The 22,726-nt window shown below is 48.7% G+C and overlaps 5 protein-coding genes across 5 annotated transcripts; 3 read left to right on the top strand and 2 right to left on the bottom strand.

The window, feature by feature from the left end:
- The first annotated feature begins 2,374 nt into the window (after positions 1 to 2,374).
- On the top strand, positions 2,375 to 3,778 carry F5147DRAFT_671104 (origin recognition complex subunit 2-domain-containing protein). The gene is given in 2 exon segments (XM_041435568.1): positions 2,375 to 3,673; positions 3,685 to 3,778. The coding sequence occupies 1 exon segment, from the start codon at positions 2,417 to 2,419 to the stop codon at positions 3,653 to 3,655; it is 1,239 nt and encodes a 412-aa protein (XP_041297972.1). The 5' UTR covers positions 2,375 to 2,416; the 3' UTR covers positions 3,656 to 3,673; positions 3,685 to 3,778.
- A 64-nt stretch (positions 3,779 to 3,842) lies between these two features.
- Positions 3,843 to 5,660, top strand: F5147DRAFT_671100 (ERG4 ERG24 ergosterol biosynthesis protein). Its single transcript, XM_041435567.1, has 7 exons — positions 3,843 to 4,268; positions 4,322 to 4,536; positions 4,589 to 4,804; positions 4,856 to 5,096; positions 5,154 to 5,235; positions 5,287 to 5,421; positions 5,474 to 5,660. The coding sequence occupies exons 1-7, from the start codon at positions 3,899 to 3,901 to the stop codon at positions 5,538 to 5,540; spliced, it is 1,326 nt and encodes a 441-aa protein (XP_041297971.1). The 5' UTR covers positions 3,843 to 3,898; the 3' UTR covers positions 5,541 to 5,660.
- Positions 5,661 to 5,938: 278 nt separating this feature from the next.
- On the top strand, positions 5,939 to 6,784 carry F5147DRAFT_833394 (uncharacterized protein; the record flags this gene model as incomplete). Its single annotated transcript, XM_041443861.1, has 4 exons — positions 5,939 to 6,264; positions 6,316 to 6,484; positions 6,560 to 6,646; positions 6,699 to 6,784. Exons 2-4 carry the CDS (start codon positions 6,433 to 6,435, stop codon positions 6,782 to 6,784), a joined length of 225 nt encoding a protein of 74 aa, XP_041297970.1. The 5' UTR covers positions 5,939 to 6,264; positions 6,316 to 6,432.
- A 1,073-nt stretch (positions 6,785 to 7,857) lies between these two features.
- F5147DRAFT_833393 (glycoside hydrolase family 13/glycosyltransferase family 5 protein) lies at positions 7,858 to 15,528 on the bottom strand (the record flags this gene model as incomplete). Its single annotated transcript, XM_041443860.1, has 19 exons — positions 7,858 to 7,868; positions 7,922 to 8,315; positions 8,369 to 8,557; positions 8,608 to 8,650; positions 8,704 to 8,776; positions 8,829 to 9,033; positions 9,086 to 9,406; positions 9,459 to 9,716; positions 9,768 to 10,325; positions 10,379 to 10,664; positions 10,720 to 12,352; positions 12,403 to 12,670; positions 12,720 to 13,692; positions 13,745 to 13,809; positions 13,859 to 14,237; positions 14,287 to 14,705; positions 14,767 to 14,869; positions 14,923 to 15,073; positions 15,123 to 15,528. 19 exons carry the CDS (start codon positions 15,526 to 15,528, stop codon positions 7,858 to 7,860), a joined length of 6,735 nt encoding a protein of 2,244 aa, XP_041297969.1.
- Positions 15,529 to 18,342: 2,814 nt separating this feature from the next.
- On the bottom strand, positions 18,343 to 21,102 carry F5147DRAFT_604480 (GMC oxidoreductase-domain-containing protein). The gene is made up of 15 exons (XM_041432303.1): positions 21,033 to 21,102; positions 20,720 to 20,972; positions 20,574 to 20,665; positions 20,341 to 20,520; positions 20,106 to 20,230; positions 19,814 to 20,040; positions 19,671 to 19,766; positions 19,569 to 19,617; positions 19,383 to 19,520; positions 19,272 to 19,332; positions 19,130 to 19,218; positions 18,857 to 19,080; positions 18,789 to 18,808; positions 18,607 to 18,729; positions 18,343 to 18,557 (listed from the first exon to the last, which is right to left on the bottom strand). The coding sequence occupies exons 1-15, from the start codon at positions 21,075 to 21,077 to the stop codon at positions 18,447 to 18,449; spliced, it is 1,833 nt and encodes a 610-aa protein (XP_041297968.1). The 5' UTR covers positions 21,078 to 21,102; the 3' UTR covers positions 18,343 to 18,446.
- Positions 21,103 to 22,726: the final 1,624 nt, after the last annotated feature.

The raw sequence follows: 22,726 nt of genomic DNA, 5'->3' as shown, positions 1-22,726 counted from the left end.
AGCTTCAAGCTTCAAGTTCGGATTGAAAGCTGAAAGGTCCTCTTGGAGAAGCGCTCTGACTATGTAGTGCCGATCCACTCCCAACCTGCCTTGGGTTTTGAGCAAGAAAAATTGCAAGTACACATGAAATGATATCTCCGACGTCCGTCTGCAATCGCGTTAACATTTTATATCGCGTCATAACACTTCGGATCCGTTGACAGATTCACCACTAGAAGTTTTTTCAATCCGAGTCTTCTGGCAGCATCAATTACTTGCGCCTAACTCTTTCTTGGACACTTCCTTAGCCTGGGGTAAGTTCTTAATTTCGCATCGTGCAACTTCTAGTGACCCTGGACTAGAACACGAGTTGACCCACGAGACTCTCGTGTTTGTCGGATGACATCAGATTCAGTGATCAATGTTATTGTGTGCATCGCACTAAGTAGTCCTAGTGCGCTTACGAACGTTGGACCCTCGAACTTGGTTCTAAGTGGCAAAACTAATGGTTCCCGACGGCTGCTTTGCTTTCCAATCTAGGTATCGAGTTGTCAAAGTGTTTGTGCATGCTGGATCTCTTGGTGACGCCAGTACTGTACAGGCGAATGAATATTACCTTCCGACGCGGTGAGGCCTCCAAGTATATCCGTAGTGACAGTTGGCATGGATAGTAATAACTTATAAGTACCATGTCCGTTATTGAATAAGGACAAGCCCGGTGATCGCTGCCAAGTGTGCCTCGGGTGCTGCAGTAGTTGTTGCAATATAATTCGAAACGAAATATCTGAGTAAACAGATCTGCCTCGCGCCCAGTTTCCCAAACCTGCTTGTCGCAATATAATTCGAGACGAAATATCTGAGTAAACGGATTTGCCTCGCGCCCAGTCTCCCAATTGAGCAGGTCTGGGAGTGAATGGCAAGTATTGGCGTCCCTGACACAGTCGACTGGGTCATGTTCCTGGTATATTACAGCCGTCGGCCACCGTGGACAAATCGATCCCACAGGCCAACCTAAATCGTTTTCTCCGGAAACTAGTTGGATAGCATGATCATATAGCATGAGATGTATTTGCGAATGTGAATCCACACAATTCATGGAGTTTGAGGTCACCGATGACGACAAAGCTCGGCGAATTATCGGAGAACTCTGGAGGCTTGAAACACCAAAGTACACCGACAAGTTCTTGGCCACCGAGTGCTGTCCTTGGAACTGCTGAATCAAAATTTTGGAGACCACTGGCAAAGTCCTCGGACCCCCTCATCCACAATGGGTATCGTCGACAATAAATATGACATTCATCTTGTGCAAGACCAGAGCGAATATATTTTCACCTGAAGAGATGACCTCACGGTGAGGTTCTTTCAATGGATGCATTAGGAAATAGATGACTTATTCCTCTAGAAGAATCTAACCTTCGTCCCCTTGGTGACTCCTGCCCTTGGTGGTGGTGGTGGTGAAATGGGGGAAGGAGGAAGAAGGCCACTTCTACACAATGCACCTCTCCGAGCTACGTCACTGTCGTCACCAAGAAGTGTTACATCATTGCACCACCACCGTGGGGTGAGTATGCACGTTCGCACGTTCAGCCAACCCGCCAAGCTGTCTCCCAATGCCATATTTTGTGCCAACGAAAACGTTCTGTCAACCCTTGCGCTTTGCACCAGTTACTAGCGTAACAAAGATTGATGACGGGATTGACACGAACGGCTCAGTGCAACCGCTGTAGCGAGCTCTCGCATCGACTGGGACCCATGAAGGCGGGTGACCAAAAGACTTTACAGTGTAATGGTATGCGAGGGGCGTTGCACATTGACTACTCAATGATGTGGACAAAATGCTAATATTGATGATGATCAACACAAGTGGAGGCTGGAACCGGCTTGAACTGACCCAAACATTCAAGGATGACTCGGGTCGCTAGTTCTTGAAGCCTGAAGTTTCGACTCTTGCTGTAGTCCACCAACATCAACCAAAGGAACTTGAATCTAGAAACCCTTCAAGATTGTACACGATAGATAGGTGCAGTCACCGTACATTTGTGTTTCTTTGCGCGCCCACTTTTTCATTTCTGTCCCACCATTGAGTCTGGAGATGATGTGCTTTTATTAGGTATCGTGAGCTAGGCGTAAGAGACGTGCGGGTAAAGAGAGCAGTATTTGACACACAAAAGATACAAAGTGAGTAAACCATACTAAGGCTATTCCTTTCGTATCTTTTGCGCGCAACGTAGTTGCTGTTATGTGGTGATTTGATCACTTGCCAATGCAAATGTAAGTTTCCTTGTTCAAAATGCATTGTAGGCTGCAGAGCGAGCTCCTTCAGAAGGATGTACAGTACTTGAGCAAGTGGTGGTTGACGTGACAAGTCTGGTTGGCTTGGTTTGAATCCGGAGTTAAATAGGTCGCAAACAAACAACCTCAAACGGACCTCATCGTGATGGACAGCGACGAAGGATCTGAGCTCTATGCCTCAGACGTCGAGCACAACTATGCCACCAACATTTTCAAAGAATCTGAAACTGACGGTCTGATCGATTCTTACCAGCCGTCTTTTGATGCTTATTTTACGCACGCTTCATCACGCACGCGCACATCCACCAATGTCTTTTCACAGCGTGTCGTGCCCCTCAGCCCTGAGGAGCACAATGCTGCTCTCGCACGAGCTTCCGTACATGCTTGTACGCCACAAGTTCCTTTTGATAATTCCAGTTTCAAGAGATGGGCTCGCGAGCTCGACGAAGGCTTCAATATATTGTTCTATGGACTGGGTTCGAAGCGCGGTATCCTCAACGATTTCGCAAAACATGTGTCGAAACTTGGACATGTCGTTGTAGTCAACGCCTTTCACCCTTCGGTAACCGTGCGCGACATGCTTGTGTCCATTGCACGCGTCCCAGGCGTACAATCCACCTCTACATCTGCTCCTACCCTGGAACGCGTAGCGGAGCACTTTGCAAGTTCAGACAGCCCCCATCTGTTCCTCATAGTTCATTCCCTCGACCGCTCTCCAAAACTTGCGCGTGCTATTTCTTCACTCGCACTCAGCCCCCACATTCACATTGCCGCGTCTATCGACAGGCTTAACGCGCCACTGCTCTTCAGCGCGTCTCAGCTCGCAGCTAGGAAAGGTTCTTTCTTTTCTTCGGATCGTCCTACAACAAACGTGGGGTACAGCTGGCTCTGGCACGACCTGACCACTCTTGCACCATACACCACCGAACTCACGTTCGCTGACCGTACCTCCATTTCTGGCGCCTCATCATCCCGTGCACGCGTTGATATTACCAACCCTGTCTCTGGCCCGATGACAGAAACGGCAGCAATGCATGTCCTCGCAGCGGTGACCGCTAAAGCCAAGAAACTGTTTTCCTTGCTCGCTGCAAAACAACTCGAGAACGCCAACTCTTCTGACGTCTCGGAGGTCAACTCCGCACATAACCCTCATGACCAGCAGCATTTTGGCCTGACATACGATGCTCTCTTTACTTTGGCGCGGGACGCGTTCATTGCTACAAATGATACTGCACTTAGAGCTCTGCTTGGCGAATTCAGGGACCACGGACTTGTGGTGAGCGCAGCACAGCCTGGTACTAGTGGAAGTGAGGTGTTGTGGATACCTCTGAGGAAGGAGAGGCTGTCAAAGCTAGTTGAGAACCTGGATAAGGACGCAACATGATCGTGCGCCCGTATTGCTAATTATTTAGAACACATGTTCTCGTGCTGTCTCCGTGAAGAGCTACCGCTGAGTGTATAGGAGGCTCTAGGACAGAAAATACAACATTTTGTTATTTCATACAAATATGGAAGCAATCGGACCAAATAGCATCAATTCCGTCGGAAGCACAGGCGCGCACTGATCGAACGACTCAAACAGAACCACCATTTACTGCGCGTTTCATCGCGTTCAAACTTCTCCACAATGTCGACAACGACAAAAGACGAGTCAGAGCCTGTGGCAGACTTGAATCCGCGCTCGACGACCTATGAGTTCCTGGGCCCACCGGGTGCCTTTCTCATCTCATTCGGCGTCCCTTTCATGACGTATCTCCTATACTTTGGTTGTTCAGAAGAATCTGGCGGCTGCCCTCCTCCTTTACAATCTATTCCAGACCGGTTCGTGGAAGCATTGAGTGACAAGACATTTTGGGCAAGTCTGTGGGATACCGAGGCCAGTTTGATTTACTTGGGATGGTACGCGTTTTGCGTTGTTGCATGGGCGGTGCTGCCGGGAGATTTGGTTGAAGGAGTGACCATGCGTACTGGGGAGAAAAAGAAGTACAAAATCAATGGTTCGTGTCTGGTCATAGCGGCGAGCATTGGCGCTGATGCTGTTGTTATGCAGCTTTTTCGACGTTCCTTTTTGCAATGGGCATTTCCTGTGGCTATATCGTTCGCAACGGTCCCGAGTCCTTCACCTTCTTGTATCAAAAATGGATAGGATTTGTGACTGCTTCGTTGGTTATGTCCTTGGTGCAAGCCTTCTATGTGTATGCAAGTTCGTACCGCACGGGCGCTCTCCTCGCGCTTGGTGGCAACTCGGGAAATTTCATTTATGATGTACGTTAAGTTCGCTTGTTAGTGCCGTTTATGACTCAAGTGACCTATTTAGTGGTACATTGGCCGCGAGTTGAACCCCTCCATTGGTTCTTTTGACATCAAGTCCTTCAATGAGCTCCGCCCTGGCCTCATCCTCTGGGTGTTGGTGAACATGAGCATGGTCTGCGAGCAAGCTGCACGTCGCGGAGGTTTCGCAAACGTGACCGACTCGATATGGGTTGTACTCGCATTCCAGACTTGGTATGTCGCTGATGGACTGTATAACGAGGTTGGTCTCCCCAATTCTACATGATTGAGTTTGTACTAATCCACTGTGCAGCCCGCCATTTTGACGACGATGGACATCACAACCGATGGTTTTGGGTTCATGCTTGCTGTTGGAGACCTCACCTGGGTGCCTTTTGTGTACTCGCTGCAGGCACGCTACCTTGTGTTCAAACCCGTCGAACTTGGACTCCTTCGTACTGCTGGAATACTTGCGTTCAACCTCCTTGGGTATTATGTCTTCCGTGATGCCAATGGAGAGAAGAATGATTTCAGAAACGGACGCAACCCCAAAAGTGATTTTTTTTCTCTTTCACAGATGCCTTTATCAGTATTGATTTACTGCTGTTTAGATTTGAAATATTTCACGACGTCTACCGGCTCGAAGCTTCTCACTTCAGGATGGTGGGGTCGATCAAGACATCCCAATTACTTGTAAGTTCCTCTTTTTTCCCGTGTTCTTGAGATTTGATTCGTGTTGTGCAGCGGCGACCTGCTGATGGCATTTGCATGGTCGCTTCCCACTGGGTTCGATACGCCAATTACATACTTCTATGTTGTGTACTTCGCGGTACTGCTCATCCACAGGCAGCGCCGTGATGATGAAAATTGTGAGAAAAAGTGAGTCGGTCGTTTCCTCTATGGTCGATGTATACTGACCAGTTAACACCAGGTACGGTAAGGATTGGGAGACGTACAAGAAGCTGGTACCATACCGTATTATTCCATATGTTTACTAGGAACGATAAATCGCTACTCACTCTATGGACGATCAACTTTGGAGAACGTTAATGTATTATGTTCTGCTGTCCAGTATTAATTTTTATCATGCAAACGACAGCTGACCGGTTTGCACCAAGGTTGGGGATGTAAGACCTGCGACTGGTGATGTATAACGATGTGTATCATTAGCGCTACAAATGCTGGAAAGTCCATTTCCCTGAGGGTGAGCCGCTTTTACATAAACGATTGCGGGATCAATTGCATAATTAAAATTGGCTCTTCCGAGTCGGAGAGCGCCAAGTTCATGGACCGGATCGTGTCAGGCCTGTGGCTCAGGGACATTGGAAGCACCCGAGGAGATTAGGGTGAACAGTCATGCTATTTTGGGACGCCTTCAATATCATCCGACATATCGGTGTTGATACTCAGTCTATTCCTCGACAACTCCCGTTTCGATTACATCGTTGGTGCGTATTTTCGACAACCTCATTCTACTACACACTAGACCGATTTGCCACCTTCTTTTCAGGGAAGATAGGGAATTCAAGACCGTTAACTTTTAACTATGTCTTCTCGTGCAAAACATCCACGCTGTCACGCTTGCTTGCACTTCTGGGAGGCCCACTCCATCGCGCTGTTTACCCAGGCGCTCTTCCGATACTTCTCCCGTGTTCTTACTTCGAAGCGATTTCCAGCCCAAGAGACTCGAGCTACTCCGACGATGTCATCAATTTTCAGACGGTATATTGCCTTCCTTGAAGTTCCTGCATAATGCCACTCATGGACACGCAGACAGACGAGAAAGGACGTGATTTGATATTTGAATGCATCCTTGTCTTGGCGGTCAGAGAGGAAACTTGCCTCCCCATCGTGACGTCCAGGGACATCACAACTGACGGTTTGGGGCTTATGCTTACTGTTTGGGACCTCAGTTGGTTGCCTTTTTGTGTATTCGCTACAGGTACGCTACCTTATACTCAAGTCCGTGCTCAAGCGTGCGTCAATCCCGACGTCACGGGACCTCAAGGCCTCACAGCTTGCCTTCAGTGCGCCTTCCCCATCTCCGTGAAACATTTAGACGAATTCAACGACATCATGTTGGACGCCCTACCTGGCGATTACGGTAAACATCAATACAAGCTAAGAACAAAAATTCAGTTTCGACATTCTCAAAGGAGCAGAGCAGCCTCCTCCAAACGCACCCGAGCAAACTCCAGACTACCTCGCGATGTTGACACGTCCAAACACGCCTCCCCACTGATCTGAAAGTCAATGCCGTATGCGCAATACAACGAAGCATGCCCGTCGAAACCGGATTAGTACGAAATGCTCAAGTGCGCACCTCTGCAGATTCGTCGAGGTTCAGATTCCTCATACTGGAGAGATACATTGCCTGCCTCAAATCACCTTCTCTTTCAGTCCAGCATGTTCAAGCTGGACCGTGAATCGCAAACAGTTTCCCCTGCAGTCTGCTTATGCGACGACGTTCAAGGGATCTGAAGGGCTGACGCTCGAAAAGGCCTCACTTGACCTGCACACGGGATTCGTTCGCATAGCTACACACCAGCACTTTCAAGAGTACGATGTGGCCGAGACATTCGAGCGCTATTTCCGAGTCTAAGAGAAGAGGAAAAGACTACCACAAGTGTACAGACGTACAGACATCTCTTATTATAATTCACGATAGAAAACGTCTGAAGGTGAACGGACCGCTTGTATGATTTTAGCAGCACAAAAACGCACATCTATAAAAATATTTGAAGTACATGTGTGCATTCATATGAGTCCGGCTTCGTCTGGCCCAAAAATCACTGGCGTGATCTGACAGGTTGGGCTAGACCGAGCGTTAGCTCGAGGTGGGACACAAGCAGGCTGAGCAGCTCTAGAGGGATGGATAACTGCTTACAAATTCGACCATATCGAACGACTCTTTGAGTAGCCACGAGACGATTATGCATTATATAAAAACTTCAATAAGAACAATCGATTAGGAGAAACTATGTATGAACTGAGGGTGCGAAGACGAAAAAAGGAGTGGCTGTACGACGAACGCACGTGATAGAGGGAGAAAACGAATGTAGGAAGCGAACAGCGCGTTCGCTCAGCTGGACTCGTGGTGCCAGTTCATTCCGGCAGGCTACATCACCTGGCACCTATACAAGCACCGGAGTGAGCCACGTGATTTTCGGCTGACGGAGCTCGACAATCTAATGTGTGAATGAGTACAGAGTGTCAGAAATTTGATGGCACTACAATCTAATGGCGAAGAAACTGAGTGAATGAAGGTTCCGGTATGCGCGTGAATAACGGTGAAAGTGATTAACCATAGCATAATTATGGTCGAGCTGAAGCGACGGTTATTAGAGCATCTCTACGGTCAAGTTGCGTGTCGACTTACCTAGTTGCTCTTTGCGGTAGAACCAGAAGTAACCTAGTACAATGACAATCTGGCAGGTCAGCGCCAGCCAAAATGGAGGGGAGGCCATCGGGCTGCCCTTGATACCATGCGAGAAGTCCCATGTTCCGACATTAGGGAATACGCTCCCTGGACCGATGCGGTTTGGTGCGGTTGCGCGGGCGGCCATAACACAGATAGACCCAATGACCTGAGCGAGAGCGAGCGTGGAACAGACGTGCAATCTTGACAACGTCTGCAGGAGAATCATTCCCAAGCCCACACCCTGTACAGCATCCAAAACACCGAGCCAAAGCCACAGAGAAAGACCGAGGTATGGTCCCCCTGAGCCAGCCCACGGGATATAGAGCGCGAGAGACGAGGTGCCCCATAATGTCTGCGACACATGTTAGATGGCTGAAGATTGATGCAACATTGACCAGATCATACCTGACACCATCTTGGAGCACCAAGGCCGACAGCGAACACGGGCAACAACCAAGTATGCGTCTTACTCAAAGACGTGAGGATATAGAGCATGAGAGCCCAGACACCGACGAAAAAGAAGATTGTGAGAAGCAAGATCGCCCACTTGGGGATCGGAACATTCCACAGGAAACTCCAGTTGCGACCGTAGGGCTGCAATAAGGTCAGAACATAAGGATATCAATGCATCAGGCCTAACATACACCGCTGAGCCAATAATCACGTAAGATTTCAGATGCGAGGAACCTTGCGTGGAGTATCAGCGTCATCGACTTGGCCGCGAGCAAGAAAAGCCTAACCAAATAACTAGCTTCCTTCGGAAGAGAGTTTTGAGGAAGTTTGGAACTTTCGGAGGAGTTTGTTGGTAGTACTCTGTTTTGTAGTTGATATTATTGTCCTGCTTGAGAATTCAGATGGGACTTACCTGGCAGTCCGTGCAGCATCAAGTATGCAAACGCAAACGACATTATTGAGAGCGGCCACAAGATAAAGACAATCCACCAAGGCGTAACGGACCCAGGCGTCGCGGTATTCAGTGTGCTACCCCAGTACCATAGGGCAGCGACCCAGATCTGTTGAGAACCTTGTACAATGCAAGAGCGCAGTATCCAGACTTCAGTAGGGGCAGCCTAAAGAACATACATCAGCTGCATACAAATGGACCCCCCAAACATGACGCACCGCTTCTTCTCCAAAGTTCAAGCCGAAAAAGATGAAAGCAGCAGCAGAAGCGACAGCATATGACCAAGTGGCAATGTCCGATACGATGGTATGAGTTCCTTGAAGTTTCGGTGATAACGAGGGAATGCCAATCAAAAAGAATGCTATGCCATAGAAGAGCCAGGGAGCAGAAAGAACGTAGACAGAAGGCTTCAAGCGGAACATGGTATACCAAACAAAAGATGAAACCAAGAATACAGCACCGAGAAAATATAGCTGGATGTCGTTCTGGTAGTTTTGGCCAGTGAGCAAAGTCATCTGGTAGCTGTTTGCAGCAAGCATCTCGAGAACAAACGTGAGCTCATGGATGAAGATTAAGAATCAAAGGTCTTACCTGGCCAAGAGCAATGATGATAGTATACAACGGCCAGCCTCCAATTCGTCGAGCCAGCATGGTCTGGATAGACTCCCGGTGCGAGGAAATGTGACTGGTTGCACTGGACAGTTTGTCTCGTCTCACACGTTCGAAGAAAGCCTCCTCAGACTTGACGAGGTACTTCTCAATAGAGAGTTCGCCCTTGGAGTTATGCGAGTTCAACGCTTGCAGCTTTTGCACAAACTCTGAGGCAACGCCGCCATCAGAGTCCGTGAACTAAAAAGTGAATGAGATGATAGCGGTCGCCAAAATTCCCGAGAGACGCACCGTCGTAATAGCTTTGTTCAGCGGTGAGCTGGTCTTTTCTTTCATGATGCTACCAATGTCACTGTACCCGGACCGACTACTAGTCGCCAAACTATGCCACGAGCGTTTCTTATCCAACGTGTATGAGGAGTTGAAGTTGAGACCAGACGGTACTGACAGAAAGCTCTCATCGTGGGACGTTGAAACCTGGCTTCCAGGAGAACTAAGCATCAATCTTGGGGATGACATGGCGCTCTGTGCATCCCAGTCAGGTTGACCAGGCAGTCCTTGATTGACAGGGTTCCAATCTTCTGCCTCCGGAACCGCATGCTGAGAGGGCTCAGTCCCGCAGTCCGCCTCCCGCCAAGCGTTTGAACCAGCTAGCTTTCGGCTGATGTTTATACTCCGTCGGTGCATGTCCTCCATCCGCTGACGCCATTCGATGACTGGGAAACGCTGAACAGCTGACCGAGCACGAAGCATGGCTCTTTCTTCCTCTGTGGATTTTAACGCCAGCTTGATCGTCTTCGAAAGCTGAGACAACATATGGTCTGTTGAGGTAGATTCCACAGGGAACCACTACCAAGAATCTTGTCAGATCGTGCCCCAAGAAGACGACCCTGAGCACTCACCCATCCAGGCATCAACCCAAGACCACCGAGTCGACTACCAACACCAAGAGCACCTTTCCTCCCAAATTCGACAGCGACCAATCCGAACGGTTCATCACGAGAAGGAATCAGAGCAAAATCAGCACCACTAAACAAATAAGGCGGTAACGCAGTAAACTCCAGTTTCGAGTAAACACGATCAGGGTACATCTCCATCAACCGAGTAAGTTTCTCCGCAGCGAACCGACCATAAAGATCAATGACAGGTCCGACGCAAATCAGCTGTATCGAAGGGCATTTCTCAAGGCTGCGAGACAGGTTTCATCAGAGCCGAGTCCTACAAAATCTAAAAACAGACTCACAGCGATGGCATAACGTCCGCGATCAGGTCAACGCCCTTCTGCTTCGACCACCGACCAACGAACACAAACAGGTCAGAGTCAGGATCTTGCTTGATGTTCGCCCATTCCTGCGCCTGCCTCTTCATCTCCGGACGCTGCGCCTCAACAACCTGATCGATCTGCACTTCACGAATAGCCACCGGGTTCTCATCCAAAGCCGCGATATCCGTAGGGTCAGGATTAGGCAGCGAATCGACATACTTGAGGGTCCACAGAGCAGGATACCGCACCCAACTGCGCTTCCCATACTTGTCCGAGACTCCAGCGACACCGATGCTCTTTTGATGAACGCTGATAAACGATGCAGCAGCGTGAAGCAGGTTAAACGTGTTTCCGAACTGGACGTATTTCGTGCAGTGCTCTTTGCTGATGTTGAACGCGGAGCAGACTTCTTTCATCTCTTCTTTTGTTCGAAGCGGCCATAGACCCTGGAACTCGGCATTGTGCAGCGAGAGACAAACGGGTACTACTTTGGGTAGAAGGTAAATCGGAGCAAGCGCGCCGTGATAGTCGTTGATGTGGTATATGTCGACGACGGGGAATCGGCGGATGGTGGTCGCGATGGCCTGGTTCCATGTAGAGTAGAAGATGGCGGAACTGAGATCGTCCATGCGGGCTGGGTACGGGTCTGATTGGGTCTGTGCACGGAAAACGGGGCTGTCGAGGATGACATAGGTGATATTGTCCAACACGTGCGTCTCCACTTCGATACGATAAGGCTCATTGAAGATGATAACTTCGATAGGCTCTGCAGGTTCACCAGCGGGATAATCCAGGTCCTTGACTTTTGGAATGACCCAGATCAAGTCAACGTCCGTCATAGCTTTTCCCATGAGCGATGACATCACACCGAGACCTCCGATCTTGACCTTGAGTTTCCAGTCAATGATCTCATACTCCAGCGTCGCGATGAGGACTTTGCGCCGCGTATTTTTATCCTCTGGCCATCCTACGATCTCCGCATTCGGCTTGTGCCCAAAGACTTTTTCCGCGATGGGCGTCACGCTCTCTTTGAAGTCTGCGGTCGACTTATTGAGCAATCTGATGATAGGGAAATACTTGCTTGCGCCTGAATTCGTCTGCACACCGTACAGATTGTGGCGGATGCCGTAGAAAGAGTACATGAAAATGACGACTGCGAGAACTCCGGTAATGAGGGAGAGAGTGCAGAGAAGCCCGTACATGGTAGCGCTGACAGAAGCATGGCCACGAGGCTCAAGAGTCCACTCCAACGTGGCATCATCAACGATGAGTGCCCATGCGAGTGAAGGATATGGGGGTGCTGACAAGTTCAAGTAGTTCAGCGCAATGCTGTTTGGTGGTAGCCGATCCATAACGCCGTCCGCGTCGACGTCACCGTAGTAGTAATCATCGTACCCAAACACGTTGAGTTGCAGGTACGTTGGCCACGCAGCCATGATTTCGAGCTCCCAAGTGCCATCGCTGACTAGGTTCATCGCATTGGAGATACCCTGGTCATAACCCCAGTCGTTGAAAGGACCTCGAGCGAGGAACTGGGGAACGCGACGCTGCTGCTTGTAGTCCAAATCTGCATGCACGACGACGCTGGACGTAGTCGCGACACCACTCCAATCTACCGCAACGTCAACACCAGAAAAAGCAGCAGCAACTACGAGCACTCACATTGCACTATGAGATGTTGTCCCGTCCAGAAAGTATCAGAATTGCTGAGGACATCAGCGGGTATGATCGTAACGTTCTCCCAATTCGTCCAGTTAGACCAACTCAGTGTGAAGTCGCCTGAGTACCTGAACATATCCGCTCCATAGGCACGGTGCGTGAATGTGTACTGGCCGTCAGTGTAGTTGAAATCTGTGTTATCATAATCGGACTCGGGGAACACCATGACATTGTTCGCTTCGCCCTTGCGCAGCAGCAGATGATCTATGCTCTACAAACCATGAGAAAACATGACAGAATACAGAAAAAAACAGACATACCCCAGTAGACAGCATCCCATCGAACGATGTTGGATTGTTAACAATAATCTCCAAAATCCCATCCGAAACATCGGTCAGTGTACCAGACCACGACCACTGCGAGTACGGAGTTCCCACAACGGACGACATGGTGGGATTCGTGACAGCATTGCACACCACCGAAGTCAGGTTGAGCGTAGGCTGCCCACCGATGCCAGAAGACGACATGTTGAACGATAAACTCTGCGTGACGCTATCGCACGACATTGCCACATTGAACTCTAGCACGAGGTTCACAATCGTGGCGTTTGGCTCCCCCCGCATGACTTCGATGCGTGCGTCATGCCCAGGCAGGAACTTGGTGAGCATAGGGGGGGCAGGGACCCACTCGCTGATAGGGACCAAAGCCTTGAAGCCGAACGCGTCCATCTCCACCGTCTGCAGACACCCATACCACGGTCCCCCTCCGTTATTATGATACGATGACCCCGAGTCTACGAGCGTATAATTCTCGTACGGAGAAAGCAAGTTCCTCACCGTCGTCCCACCAACATAGGGTGACGATATCCACAGCGGACCGCTGCAATCGTACGAAAACGACTGTGAGTTGTTCTGATTGGAGTACAATAGCCAGACCTGATCGGTGCGCTCCCCTGTCAGGTTTTGTACGTTCGGCATACCTGCACGTGATGCGGACCAGAGGCCCAATTCGGTGACGATGTTGTTTGAACCTGGTAACTCGACGAAGTCGGTCCAGTTTCCAAGCTGTACGAGTTCGAAGCCGTCTTGGAGGGCGTTGTAGGTGGTTCGGAGGTACAAAAAATGTTTCAGGAGGCGACGCATGTCCGTCGTCGGATCAAAATGATCGAGCGAGTTCCAATCGTCGTCACATCCCTTTAAGGCGGACTCAAGCGGCATGTTGGAGTATTGGACGGATCCAACTTTGTAGCACCCGTGGCGCTGCCAAGCCTTGTTGCTCATCATAGCTTGACGGCTGAAAGTAGCAGTATGAGAAAAGCAATCACTTAAAGCAGTTGGTGACCCACCCAAAGAGATAGTTTGAGGCTGTGGAGTCATATAGATAGAAATTCTGCTCCTCGCCATAGTAGACCTGTAAAAGGTAAGTACTGCAGCGACAAACATTCAAGTATAACTCCTACCAATGGAACCCCTGGCATGACCAGGTGTGTGATATAAGACGCCAATGCGGATCTCAATGTCCCATTCGACAAACTGGGCCAACGGAAAACATCGAAATTGCTTGTGCCGAATAAATGCTTCGGATCGGCGAGGCCGGTGTTTGGATTCAAGAAGTCGTCGGTCACGAGCATCTGATTCCAAGCGGTGATTAAGTTGGTATTGTGATCCACTTTGTCATCCAGTCCAAGGAAACGGATGAGGGAGCCGTATATCGCGTAATGGAACGCGTAGCCGTCGAGGCTATTCGACGACTGTGGGCGCAAGAAATACTGGTTTTCGGATTCTGTCGAGTTGGCGAGGAATCCGGGGGGCAGCATAGTCGGGGTACGGCCACGTCCGCTATGAAGGAGATCAATTGGTGCCGGTGGTGAGTGAAATAGCGACTGACAGGTATAGGGACCCAAAGGTGTCACCGCCAGTGACTTCACCGGTGATATAAAAGTTCTTCTTTCCAAGATCGGTGGCGCAAGCACGAGTTGCAGATGCCCAAGCGGTTAGGCCATCGACGGTGATCTCCGTGGACTTGTCGACACGAATGGCATCGATATCAAGGGCTGTGATGGCCATGCAGGAAAAGGTAGTGAGTTTGTCCATAACGGAAGGCTTCCATTCGCGGAGACGGTCCTGTACAGATGCAAACTTAGAAAGTTGACGCTGCCAGGCAGGGTGAACACCAAAGGCGTCCATGTCACCATATTGGTCAAAGTCGGACTCGTAACAACCATCATATCCCGTCGCAGGCAGGATTGTTCCATCCTCTTGCCAAAACACGGGAAGTTGGCAAGAATGGTTACGCTCATTAATGACCTAGGAAAAAAAGTTAGTTGAGGGGGGTTCAGGCACGAGGTGAACGGAAATAATTACTGACGGAAAAATCAACATACTGCTCGAAACCCCAGGGGAGGTGCTTTGGGTTTTTGTACATTGCAGGATATTCAGTGAGACTGAATGGGGCGCTTGCATTGATATAACTGGTGTGAGTGAGTGAGCGAGTAATTGTAGTTGGTGAATAGGGTGAACAAACCCTTCAGAGCCGAGAAGGTCGGACATGGTTCCGACTGTGAAATCCAACATGATATACATGCCGCGTTCGTGTAGGATGTCGATGAAGTTTACCCAATCATCAATAGTACCCCAATGAGGATCCAACACGGAGAAGTCGAGAGGAGAATAACCTGAAGGAAGTGAGTGTGAGTTGTAAATAAGATTGAGATAAGGACATACTATCGGCTTGCCATATCATGTTCAAGAATATTGTACCTGAGAGATATATGGCCTTGATGCCCATTCCTTGGATGTAGTCCAGTTTTGATGTTAGACCTTTGAGGTCACCACCGAAACGAAGTTGGGTTTCTCTCCAATCCCATTCGTATGGGGAGTTAAAGAACTGATTATTTGAAGGGTCACCGTCAGCAAACTTGTCCATAAGGACGGTGTACATTGGGATTGAACGCCAGTTTTGTGGAGAAGGAGTGTAGGTTGTGTTTGATCTTGTGGTTGAATAATCTATAGGAGACTGGGCGGATTGGTTTACATTGAGATTGTAAGGTGTCAGGTCTGGACGATAAGGGGAAGCGTATATAAATGAAGAGAAGCATAGTGATGAAGCAAGGGCGGTTATGAACCGCATCTTGGACCACTTTGAGAAAGGAATGGTAGAAAAAATGATTGACAGGGATGGTGGTTTCTAGTCGGGGGTTCCAGGGAGAGACAGTAATCGTAGAAAAGAAGGGGGAAACTGCATTATACATTGGAAATCTGCCGAAGAACGGCGAGAGACACTAAAGCCAATAAGGCAGATATTAGCGAGACAAAACCATGGATTTTTGGGACACACGAAGGAGTTGAATGCAGTACTATAGGTAAGAGACCCTGCTCAGGGATGAAAGAATAACCGTGCGACGTAATGCTGTAAGCAACACCCGAAGAACTTCGTCTGGCGTTATATTCTTGTGGTGCACCAGGGCAGTCTTCGACGTCATGACCAGGTAGCCAAAGGTTCGCCTCAGGCCCGCATCCGCCAACACACAAGGTATTGAAAACCGCAACCACGCATCCGACAGTCGAGAGGGTGCTTTATCTCCCATGCTTCGGCTCCGCTATTAGTGATGTATAGCGCTCCAGGCCTGTCACGGTCACCTCCGGTTTCTGGTGTCACCTCGGAACGTTGTAGTTCGCCTGAAGGATACATCTCGATCCAGGTACGCTTGAGTTCTGACACGTGAAAAGTGAGGTGTATGCGATAGTACTAGTTCAAGAGTTAGTGCCGTATCCCCACCTCTGGCACGAGCAAACTGAGAAATTTTGAAAGCTATTCAAACCACCAAAATACCATAACTTATTTCTTGGCTAGTTTGAACCATTTGTGACAAATCAACCGAAGTTTTGTTTCATTAATTTGTCACTGAAAAAAAATCACTTCCTTCAAAAGTCCCGAGGACGGACTTCAAGTTGTACCGCGCAACATACCTTATTCGTATCATAACGCCGTGTAATACTAACCGGTCGATTCCCGACTCTACCGACCTAAAACTCCGTTGACCACGTTAGCACAAGGTATTGAAAACCGCAACCACGCATCCGACGGTCGAGAATGTGCTTTATCTCCCATGCTTCGGCTCCGCTATTAGTGATGTACAACGTTCCGGGCCTGTCCCCGGGAACGTTGTAGCTCGCCTGAAGGATACATCTCGATCCAGGTACGCTTGAGCTCTGACACGTGGAAAGTGAGGTGTATGTTAGTATACGATGATAGCTCAAGAGTTATTGCCGTATCCTTACCTCTGGCACGAGTATCGAGCAAGCTGAGAAATTTTGGAAGTTGCCTTTTTGTCCACCAAAATACTTCTTGGTTAGACTGTACCATTTGTGACAAATCAACCGAGGTTTTTTTCATTATGTAATTTGTCACTGAAAAAAAATCACTTGCCCGAGGACAGGCTTCCAATCATACCGCGCAACATACCTTATTCACATCGTAACGTAATGCCGTGTAACGCCAATTCCCGATTCCACCGACTTAAAAGTTGAAGATCACATGTGGTCAGAGTCTAGCGGTAAATTCACTTCATTATTTGATTCTCACATATTAATATTGGCTAAGTACTACATCACGTTAGTGCCGTGCAGGAATATGATATTTGCAAATGAAATTCCCCTACCTCAGTGTCCCAACGCTTCGTCTCTGCAGATCTGAATTGCCACTGCCAAGCTCTAGTGGCACATTTCCGCCATTGTCCTATCTGTGCCCACAGGACCGCTGCCAGGATGGATTGTGAGGTGCGAGCAGACTTTGCCGAGAACAATGCACATACTTCAAGGACGTGGAGGCAAATAGCGGCGACGAAGCTGATTTTGGTGCGGCGGACGACAGAAAGACCTAGAACACGTGAGATAAAATGAGATACAGGAGAAGCCACTACAATTTCCAGGTGGGTGCTACTTGTCTCTTCACTTGAAGAGAGCAAGAGGGATACTGTTCAAACTAAGGGAAAGTGGATAAATGATAGAACAGTGGCAATAACTAAAATCAGCCAGCGACAGCGACACGTCACGGTGGCTCACTACAGAGCCAAGCACAGAATGCCTGAGTAGCAAATATCATAAGATGATACCGAGAGCATGTAATATGCAGGGTAATCGTGAACAGTCCTAGTCCACCACACGGGGGACGTGCGAAGGTGCCTTGACCAAATATGCATAGGTGGACAAAAAGTACGAGGGAGCTCAAATGGAGGGGAAGAACTTCGAAGAAGGAAACAACCAGCGAGTGAGCAAGAGACAAAGCTGACATAATATTCCCACAGATGTTAGGACCGTCTAGTCACTCCAGTGGTCGACTCGAGAAATCCTAGTCCACCTCGCACCCCTCCAGTACTACCCTCCCGTAACCCTCCCGTATCTGTCGCTATACCTGTCGCGCCTCTAGAAACCCTCTCACGACACCTCTCGTGGACCGCCAGACTCGACATGTCTCATACCTCCAGCATCTCCCTCGCGTGCTTCGTTTCCATGAACTTTGCGTTGGAGCCTTGTTGATACCTTCTTCATGATGGTATACCTTGTCTCCACGATGTCTTCCTCGACACTTGCCACTCACAAAGCACCATGTTAGTTCATGATGGCAGGATGTTGAGGTGACTATATGCGCTTGGCCTCCTCCTTGTACGTCTCGTACCGACAATATTACCCTCACTTAGCATTAGCAGATGCCCATGAGCCATATGCTACCCGGCTCGAAGACACCAAGAGCGTGGAAATGAACTGCATCGATGGGCAATTGTACACCTTGTACTGGCTGTTATGGCCTGTTACATGGTTTGCATAGCTACGTTTCTTTTGTCGATGTAGCTGCTACCCGCCCAAGGAAACCAAGTGCCTAGCCAGACGGTATGAAGAGAGGGTTGTATGCTAATATACTATTGCCAGAATTTGCGATCCATATATTGTCCTCACGATTTTGAGATGCGTGTTGATTGCTTATCGATATATCAACGACTGACGCGTAAAGTACATGCTCAAGATTAATCCTGCGAAGACACCCACTGATCACAGACGTGATCGAGGACTTTTCCACGATGATTGACTTCCAATACCCAACTCATCAGCAATGATCATCGCAGCCTTCTCCCCAATGAGAAGCGCTGTCCAATATGTGTTCTAGAGAGACGGTTAGACTGCACATCGATGATTCCCGACCAGTACCCACCGTGCCAACATTTATCGGCGCAATAGACATGTCCGCCACCTTGAGGTTTGTCACGCCATACACGTTTAGCCTAGCGTCAATGACTCCTTGATCTGCCCTTGGCTTCATGGCGCAAGTTCCGAGCTAGACATGTAAAGTTCAGGTACCTCATGTAAAAGCATGAAAGTTTTAGCTATACATACCGAATGCCATGTCGTTTGCACTGAGTATCAATTCAGTATCTTGACATAACGATAGGGATGCAACATACCGTGGTCACGAATGTATCGATCGATCGCATCATCGTCTTCCGCTGTGTAGATTATGTCAGGCGCATTCAAGTCCACCGGCCCGGTTGTTTCTCCGCAGACTGCAGCGCTTCCCTGTGGGAAATCAGGGTGGCCTATGGGGACTTCACCTCTGTATGAAGACATGCGTCGAATGATTTCGCGCAGCTTTTTGTACCCGAAGATAAGAGGTGCAATATCGGATGGACTGTGAGGATTATCGTAGTCACATCAGTGAGTTGAAATTTCCGACTTACTCATCCAGGAAGCCTGCGTTGAAGTCGAGTCCTTCTTGGCCGTTCTCGTCCAATTTCATATGAACGCTGCCAGCAGACACGGGGTACAGCTATTGGAAAATTCAGAACAAAAATCACGGGGTAGTAAATGTGAAAGTAGTACTGTAAAATAGTTGGCAGCCATGTAACTGCGACGAGGAAGGATGTGCGAGAACCCACCGGCTCTGGTTATCGTGAGTATTCGTGCGTCATCAAACGAAAATAATGTGCTCACCCTGCACACATAGAAAATAGTGCAACAGGTTTGTCTGGGCGATCCTGGAAGAACTCTTTCCATCGTGGTTGAAAGGCTGGACCCATGGCTTTCAGCTCGTCGTCATCAGGACGCCATTTTATTTTTGCATCGCTGCCACTGAAATGCTAATCAATACGTCACCAGTATTGAAGGTTTTGCACCAACTTTTGGGCAACAAGTGACTTGCCATCAATGTTCCATTGTGCCAGATTTTCTATAATATTTGGGTAGTTAAATGGACTCGGAATATGGCGAGAACATGCTTACTCTGGACAATAACGTCACTCTCCTCCCCAAGATAGATGGGGTCCATAGTAACAATTCCCTCGTCAGCAAAGTATGGAGTAAAGACGAGGTTGTGATCTCTTAACCCTAAGTTAACATCATGAGACAAATGGTTGAACGCGGACCTTGATAATTTTCTCCAACGCCAGGCAAGTCCACTAGTTGCTCGATATTGCACCGCTTGAGAATTGCTTCTGCACCGATCCCAGACCTCTCGAGGATGGCCGGCGAACCGAATGCCCCAGCAGAGATAACAACAAGCTTTGATGCTTTCACGATGCTTGATGACTGATCCGCGTCTGGGCAAGACACTGGATCGCTAGTGAACTCGACGCCTACAGCACGCTTATCTCTTTCATTCGAAATACATCAGCAGTCTGGCACAGTTGAAATCCAACTTGAATATGGAACACTCACTGAAATATTACGCGCTTCACGCGCTTGCCAGCCCATATTTGCAAATTTGCATTGTGAGCTTGATTGTAGACATAGTGGTGGGCCGCATCAGAACGCCTTCCAGTTGCCCCAATGTACCTTCTCATCTGTGAGCCCAATTAATAATAGATGATGAGCACAAGCTCACTTCGCCCATGGCTGAAGTGGATCTCGTCAGCGGACTCCACACATGGAGAAAGAAATTCAGGTGGCGCACACTGTATGTGTTGCATGTTTTTAAATCATCAGTGTCTTCAGCATATTGCCTCTTGTGATATGTCGTGCCAACATGGATGAACTCTTCACAGACACCTAGTTTGCATCCACCAGGGGACACCTTGATAGGTCCACCGTACCCGTGGGTTGGGCGATCGGGCTGTACCTCATATGTCTCCAGCTAAGCAATGAATAGTTCAGCTTGAGAAATATAAAGATGATTCAGTCGAAGACCTTCTTCATGAGGGGAATCAAGTTCTTAGATTCCCACCCTTCGGCTCCCCAGTCATCAAAATCTGAGGCAGGTCCACGAGTGTAACACATAGCTGACCGAGTCAACTTATCAGAGCCATGGTATTCAGTGCAAGAACGTTACGAACCATTTACACTTGAGCCTCCACCAACGCAATGGGCGCACGGAACGATCGGAGCACGGCCGTTGAGATGTGGACTTGGATTTCCAACATTGAATGTCATGGTGGTACTCGTTGGCACCAGATGGCTTGCAAATTTGTAAGGCTGCACATGCGCAGCTTGATTGAGAGTGTGTTGGCCCCCTTCGAGGATTAAGATAGTAAGGGAGGGATCCAATGCAGCCAGGCGGCCTGCGACAACACAAGCTGTGCTACCACCTGAACCACGATACAGCGTTATGTCAATATAATCACACCAATGCGAGATGCATCACTCACACCCAGCAAAAATGATATCAAATTCTGATATGATTGGATGAGGCATTGAGGGGTGCTTCAAGCGGGAAACTGACTATCAGTGTCTCCAAATTTATATCCCTCACTGGTGCGAACAACAAAGATAACCCTGACGTCATTCTAGAAGACGAGTTGAAAAACGGACTATTGTGCTTTTCCGTCATGGTTCTGGCGTGGCCCATAAGCAGACACACCGTGATCTACCAGTGATTTGGGCCTGGCAGAGTCCGGTGCATCGCAACAGGTGATACGGTTGCGAAGTGCGGATGTTTAGATTTCCGAGCTCAGGCTCTTGATGGACTTGCTGTCGTGCGAACATGTGATTTGAGGAACACGTTGGATTTCGTTTGGACGTACACCTGCTAGCAATCATTTTTAGTGGAGGCTTTTTGTACGGTGTTGATCTTCCGACCCGCGGGTGTACCCGTGCTATACCCTACTAGTTGAGTCGGAGGAATCTCACGCGGGGACTTCGTAAAGATTCTGAAAGAGTAATCTGATTATGATGATGTGGCCCCGTGATGATTGTATATGTCCACGTCGCAGCGAGTCTAATCCAATTCTATAGCAGACAGGTCACCTTGTTCACACAAGGTCTGTCAACTGACAATTGTGGCTGTGGCGTTCCACAACAATGCGATCGTGCGAAACAGCCAAATAATTAAGTGTATGTACGGTTACATATAAGGATTTATAGGGGTGCCATACTACATTGTTTATTGGGCACGAGATCTAAATGACAGCTATCTCTAAATCGATAACTCAGATTCTTTGAAGTGTTTGGTCAGAAATGTCAACAAAGGCGCCGCGGCAGGGGATCGGACGTCATAATGTCTACATGATGCCGTAGGGAATCGTTGACACATGACTGAGCCCGTCAACCAACAATGGTCACAATATTAATGTCTACCAATATTGAAACCGAGAGATATCGGCCATGTCACTCTAGTTGTCGTATTGTCAATTGCGCGCTTCGCCTTCCAGGGCTCACAAGGCCCGTCATTCAGAAGCGCAAGTTAATCATCCTCGTCTACTTACTCTCAACTTGAATGATACAGTGAGGAGCGTTTAAGACTCAATCAATTCTTGTACCATAGTCATCAGTACCTTGAAGTTTCTGTAGACTCGGAGCTAAGAGCGCACCCCGGACTTTTTCTACAAGAGTCGCAGTGTGTATTAGGACGCGAGGGATACCGATGTTGTCACTACAGACCATCGAGAAGAATTTGGAAAGGCGCGGTGTGTTTGAACTAGAATGTCAGGGTTACGGCTAGTTGGAACTTGAAAGTGTAGCATCACTGGGCCACCGAGTGCTGTGTGGTCACCAAGCGGACTGAACTAGTGGCTTGCAAGGCCTGCTAGTCATCGTGTCAGTGAGCTCTTGTAAGCAACGTAGAATAGTTGAATTTAAAAATGTGACATACCAATTGGCAGGGAATGGGGGTAGGGAGTTGCGGGGTAGTTGTTTGTTTCGCTCCAAAATCGAACAAAGGCAGTGAGTTTATCTGGCCTGTTTAGAAACTAGTAGCTGGAGCTGTTCGATCATCACCACTACTAACTTTATGAAAGATATCATGAGGTCGGGATGAGATCCGGGAATGTTGATGTCCCATGCTGACCAGCCTGAGGAATGCCGTGACCGACTCTCGGGATGCGGTAACCTAAAGCAAACCGGAA

The sequence above is a fragment of the Suillus discolor genome, assembly GCF_016758755.1.
Source record: "Suillus discolor strain FC423 chromosome Unknown F5147scaffold_5, whole genome shotgun sequence".
Taxonomy (NCBI): Eukaryota; Fungi; Basidiomycota; class Agaricomycetes; order Boletales; family Suillaceae; genus Suillus; species Suillus discolor.
The sequence above is the reverse complement of the archived record's forward strand: the minus strand, read 5'-3'. Positions and strand labels throughout refer to the sequence as shown.